General features: G+C 43.7%; 1 protein-coding gene across 2 annotated transcripts in view; it reads left to right on the forward strand.

Annotated features, from left to right (window-relative positions):
• Nucleotides 1-1,484: 1,484 nt before the first annotated feature.
• The window catches only part of LOC122551156 (mesenteric estrogen-dependent adipogenesis protein-like), a 21,713-nt gene continuing 17,720 nt past the window's right edge, over nucleotides 1,485-5,477 (forward strand). The window contains exons 1-2 of one of the 2 annotated variants that reach the window (XM_043692779.1): nucleotides 1,485-2,005; nucleotides 2,136-2,429. In XM_043692779.1, the coding sequence (XP_043548714.1) occupies nucleotides 2,185-2,429 (245 nt within the window). In that variant the 5' untranslated portion in view covers nucleotides 1,485-2,005; nucleotides 2,136-2,184. The other variant, XM_043692778.1, reaches the window with a different exon arrangement.

A 5,477-nucleotide genomic window follows, 5' to 3' on the forward strand; every position in this document is an offset into this window, starting at 1 on the left:
TTCTTGGTGGTGGCGTCTAGTTGGAGTTAGCAGAAGTATTGAAGGATGATGCTTTGAATGCAGAGACTGGTGGGGTGGTAGGTGAGGACAAGGGGACTCTGTATTGCATTTAGAGGAGAAAGATTAGAGCAGTGGAGTGGGAAATGGAGGTGGCGGGGTAGAGGGCTGCCTGGATGACAGAGGGGGAAAAAGCACATTGTTCAAAATAGGTGGACATTTGGGATTCTTGAGAGTGGAATGTTGCCTTGTTCAAGCAGATGCAGCAGAGGTGGAGGAATTGGGAAAATGGGATGGAGTTCTTGCAGCATACTTGTTGGGAGCAAGTGTAGTCCAGGTAGTTATGGGAGTCTGTGGGTTTGTAGTAAATGTCAGTGTGGAGACTGTCACTGGAGATCGAATTAGTGAGGTCAAGAAAGGGGAAGGAGGTGTCTGAAATGGACCAAGTGAATTTGAGGGTGGGGTGGAAGTTGTGGGTGGAGTTGATAAATTGCTCCAGTTCAGCCTGGGTGCATATCACATGCTCTGATGCAGTTATTGGCGTAATGGTGGAAGAGTTTGGGGACAGTGCCTGTGTGGGTACTGAAGAGGGACTGTTCGACATAGCCGACAAAGAGGCAGGTGTAGCTGAGACCTATCCAGGTGCCCATGGCTACCCCTGGATTTGGATGAAATGGGAGGAGTTAAAGAAAAAGGTATTAAGGGTGAGGACCAGTTCGGTCAGGTGGAGGAGGGTATTGTTGGAGGGGGACTGGATGAATCTGTTGGAAAGGAAGAAGCTGAGGGCCTGAATTCTCCCACTTCCTCCACCTTCACTGCTCGGACAAGGAGACATTCCACCCCCAAGCATCACAGATGTCCACCACTGATTTCAAAAGGGCTTTCAATAGCATCCATCGGTAATCTCTCTGGTACATCACAATGGCATCCCCTATTAATATCTGCACAGTCTTATACTGCCACTCCAGTTGCTATGAACTGACCAGCATGGGCATCATGCACTCTTTCAACATCATCACAGGAGTACACAAGGGTGCATACTTTTCCTCATTGTTTTTGATTTCATTATGAGGGAGGCCAGCGTGCGTTCAGACTTTGACATCCCCATGGCAACGCCACCAGTTGCCAGACCTGGTTTTGCAGACATCTCTTTGCTAATTAAGGAGGGCATTTAAGAGTGACCTTGCCTGTGATACCCACATCCTGTGAATGAATTTAGAAAAAGACCTGCCATGTTTCCCCCCCGCCGCCCTTATTCTTATTAAATATCCAAGGTAAATGTGTGCAATGCCACAGGAGATTTGTTCATTCATTACGTACTGTGGAGTATATTTTCAAATTGCTGAGGAAGCACAATGTCTCATCAAAAAGTTCAAATGCAGCCTGGCCTTTGCACTTGTAGACTCATAATGAGAGATAAGGCATTATCTATAAATAACTGACTTCTATTTCTAGCTGAATAAATCGTCATTCTGAATGAGATCTGACTTGGGCAAAGTATACTCTGTTTTATTGTTTCAGCTAATAATTGTCTTGAGAAAGTGGGATGCACAGGAATGAATTCTGGAGTATGTGCGAATCGGTCAAGTGGGGTGTTTTCCAATTGACTTGCAACAATTGTTACTCTCACTGATTGCTATAGCGACTGGATCGTCAACATTGATTTATTTACTAACAGTTGCTTTACGTCTAACTTCAAATTCGATGTGACAGATATTGTGGCATTCATTCTGGGAGAACGAAATGTTTATTTTACAGCGATTCCGGTTCACTTTCCTCATGATAATTAACTAATCATTGCACTTTATTCCTGCAGTAAGATTCATCCGCAGACAGTGGAGTCCAACAGTGCGTGCACTGCACCTGGGGGGAAAGCTTTACAAATTTCTTCCTGCCCTTCCCGCAAGCAAATACAGCTGCAGTATCTCGAGTTCAGAGAACGCCTTGCCTTGTCTGTCAGCCAGCGAGAAACCACTTGGTCTCGTTCTACAGGCTGCTCTGTTCAAAGGTAGGTCCGGGCGTAGGGTGTTTAACTTGGGAGTGATGACTCATTTGCATTCCTCGCCTTTACAGTACGTTTAAGGAGCAGGATAAAGCCCATTTTGATCACACTCCAGTTTTTTTTCTCCCAAACACAGATCTTTTGTGTGATCCGTGGAGATCCTGTGTTTCTTTCTGGGTCTAGACATGTCTGCCGACTGCCCCAAGCCCCCAGCAGTGAAGGTCCCTCCTAGCTCTCTGCCCGGGACCCACACGAACTGTGAGATAGCGGTGCTCCCCCTGGAGCTGCTGCTTAGCTTACAGCGATCACACTTCCATGTAGTGGGGAATAACATTCAGGTCGTCCAGCGACCAGGAGCTGGTTATAATGTGATCTCCAATGGCCATGTCAAGGCGGAGCGGCAGTGGAACCTGATCAACTGCCTGCAGAGGTAAGAGACTACAGCGAGTGTAAACAGGGCGAGTCCAATTCACCTGCTGTCGGAATGCAGGGACCAAACCTAGAACACCCCATAGTTTTTTCTAATATTCTGTTTCTGTTTGTGGTAGCTGCCTGAATCGTGGAGCCTTCATTTGATCATTTCTGTGAACACTTCCAACTCTACCTCGATGTGGAGGAGCCGGTGTTGGATTGGGGTGGACAAAGTTAAAAAAAAAATCACACAATACCTGATTATAGTCCAACAGGTTTATTTGGGAGTACCAGGTATTGTGTGATTTTTAACTCGATTTCAGCAGAGACAATTTGATCAAATTCTTGAACCCATTAATTTTCTGTACGGATGTGAGATTGTGACCAACTGAGCTGAGCTGATAGTGTGACTTTAAGAGTTGCCCCAATATATGCCATTGCGCTGATAATCAACAACATGGGTGGTTTGATTTTGCTGTGAACTTACAGAAAATTTCATTGATTACTCTTCATAAGAATTCACAGCGGAAGGTCCTTCAGTCTATCAGGCTAGTTTCTTCAAGTGGATATTAAAGTCTGTAACATTCCTCTATTTGCTCAACGCTGTAAGGTGCATAACAACAAATGCTAATTCCAAGCAGAGAAACCTCAGCCAACAGCAATGAGACAGACAGCTGAAAGTGAGATCACAATGGAACACAGAAACTGAGGTGCCAGGAATATGACTGTCTTCTGGTGCTCCCTGTTTGGTTCTTTTCAAAAGCTTAACCTCAATCCTATCATCCATAGGCAGGCACACAATTTACAGTCTAAAACATATATTTGTACAGTCAAATTTTCATGGGACATGATATAATAATGGTTATATTACTGGATTAGTAAACCAGAGGCCTGGACTAGTGATTCAGTAACGTGAGTTCAAGATCTGCCATTGTAGGTGAAAAACCTAAATTTTATCAATTTCTAAAAAACCTGCAACTAAAAGCCAGTGTCAGTAATGGTTACCATGCAACTAATGGATTACTGTACAAACCCAATTCGTTCACTAATATACTTTATCCTTATCAGCTACCCTTATCTGGTCTAAATTTACTGAAAACAGTTGACTCTTAACTGCTTCTGTAATAGTGAAATGAGCCATTGAGTTATAGTCAGAAAGTATATTCGTTCACTAATATACTTTATCCTTATCAACTACCCTTATCTGGTCTAAATTTACTGAAAACAGTTGACTCTTAACTGCTAATAGTGAAATGAGCCACTGAGTTATAGTCAGAAAGTTGGCTCAGCACCACCACTATCTTGCTGTTTTTTGGAAACTAGCTATAGCCAATAATTGCTGACTGTGCCTTTGCTGTTACACATTGAGGGTGGCACAGTGGTTAGTACTGCTGCCTCAGTTGCCAGGGACCCAGGTTCAATTCCAGCCTCAGGTGACTGTCTGTGTGGAGTTTGCACGTTCTCCCTGTGTCTGCGTGGTTTCCTCCCACAATCCAAAGATGTGCTGGTCAGGTGAATTGGCCATACTGAATTGCACGTAGTGTTAGGTGTATTAGTTAGAGGGAAATGGTTCTGGGTGGGTTACTCTTCAGAGGGTCAGTGTGGACTTGTTGGGCCAAAGGGCCTGTTTCCACACTGTAGGGAATCTAATCTAATTGTATGAATGAGTAAAATAAAAATGAAGACAACAGGGTTAGTATGACTCGGGCTACATGGTCATTATAAGAGAATGTGAGGTCTGCAGATGCTGGAGATCAGAGCTGAAAATGTGTTGTTGGGACAGCGCAGCAGGTCAGACAGCATCCAGGGAACAGGTGAATCGACGTTTCGGGCATAAGCCCTTCTTCAGGAATGAGGGGAATGCCTCATTCCTGAAGAAGGGCTTATGCCCGAAACGTCGATTCTCCTGTTCCCTGGATGCTGTCTGACCTGCTGCGCTGTTCCAGCAACACATTTTCAGCATTATAAGAGAATGTTTTATAGCGAAACCCATACCTCTTTTAGTCTAAAACAGAACTTTATCAATGGAGTAACATTCCTCCATTACCTTTTTACTGATTTACGAACATCAGAATTCCTCATCAATAATTGGAAAACACCACACTGTTAAATCATATTATTGGGATGACACTATAAAGTTAATTTATTTCTAACTTACATTTTTATAGAAACAGATTTAAGTTTTCAGCTAAACAAGTTTACACTGATACTTCCAACTGTTGTAAGGTCAAAGTAAAAACTATTCACATTGCTCCAAAACCCATCAGATCTCTGTACCTGAATAATTTGATGCTTTTTCTCTTGGAGTACATTTTCTCTCAGCTCCAATGTGTTCCATCAGAGTACTATAGGTTGGAATCTCATGCCCTCTCTATTGGTGCTTTTGAAAGGGGTTTAATAGGGAGAGAGAGTTGTGGGTGGGGACCGACTACCTTTCTGCCTCTACCCCACTTAGAGTGGAAAGTTCTGTGGTCAGCATTGCCCTTAAGTGGACAATTAATGACCACTTAAGAATCCCATCCCACCACTACTGATTTCACATTGATGAGACCAGGTATGTCACTGTGTAGCTTGCATGACAATCAAATCTGAGTTCTATATTCCTCTTCTTTGCTCTTGTGTGGACCTTTGAGGTGAACTCTGTGCACCTTCTGAAACCAGAAGGTAATGCTGGGAATATAATCTGCGTGGTGATTGGCATGCATGGATCATAGATTAGGGTGAGCTGTGTGGACGCTAGGTGGAGATTGAAATTGACCATCCATTCAGCAGCAATTATGATGGAACTGACCATTCTTGTATATATAAGAATGTGGACAAATAAGAATGCGGAATACAGGGTTAACGGTAGGGTTCTTAGTAAGGTGGAGGAGCAGAGGGATCTTGGGGCCTATGTTCATAGCTCTTTGAAAGTTGCCACTCAGGTGGATAAAGCTTGTAAGAAGGCCTATGGTATATTAGCGTTCATTAGCAGAGGGATTGAATTCAAGAGTCGTGAGGTGATGTTGCAGCTGTATAGGACCTTGGTAAGGCCACATTTGGAGTACTGTGTGCAGTTCTGGTCGCC

This window comes from Chiloscyllium plagiosum, chromosome 6 (assembly GCF_004010195.1).
Source record: "Chiloscyllium plagiosum isolate BGI_BamShark_2017 chromosome 6, ASM401019v2, whole genome shotgun sequence".
Lineage (NCBI taxonomy): Eukaryota > Metazoa > Chordata > Chondrichthyes > Orectolobiformes > Hemiscylliidae > Chiloscyllium > Chiloscyllium plagiosum.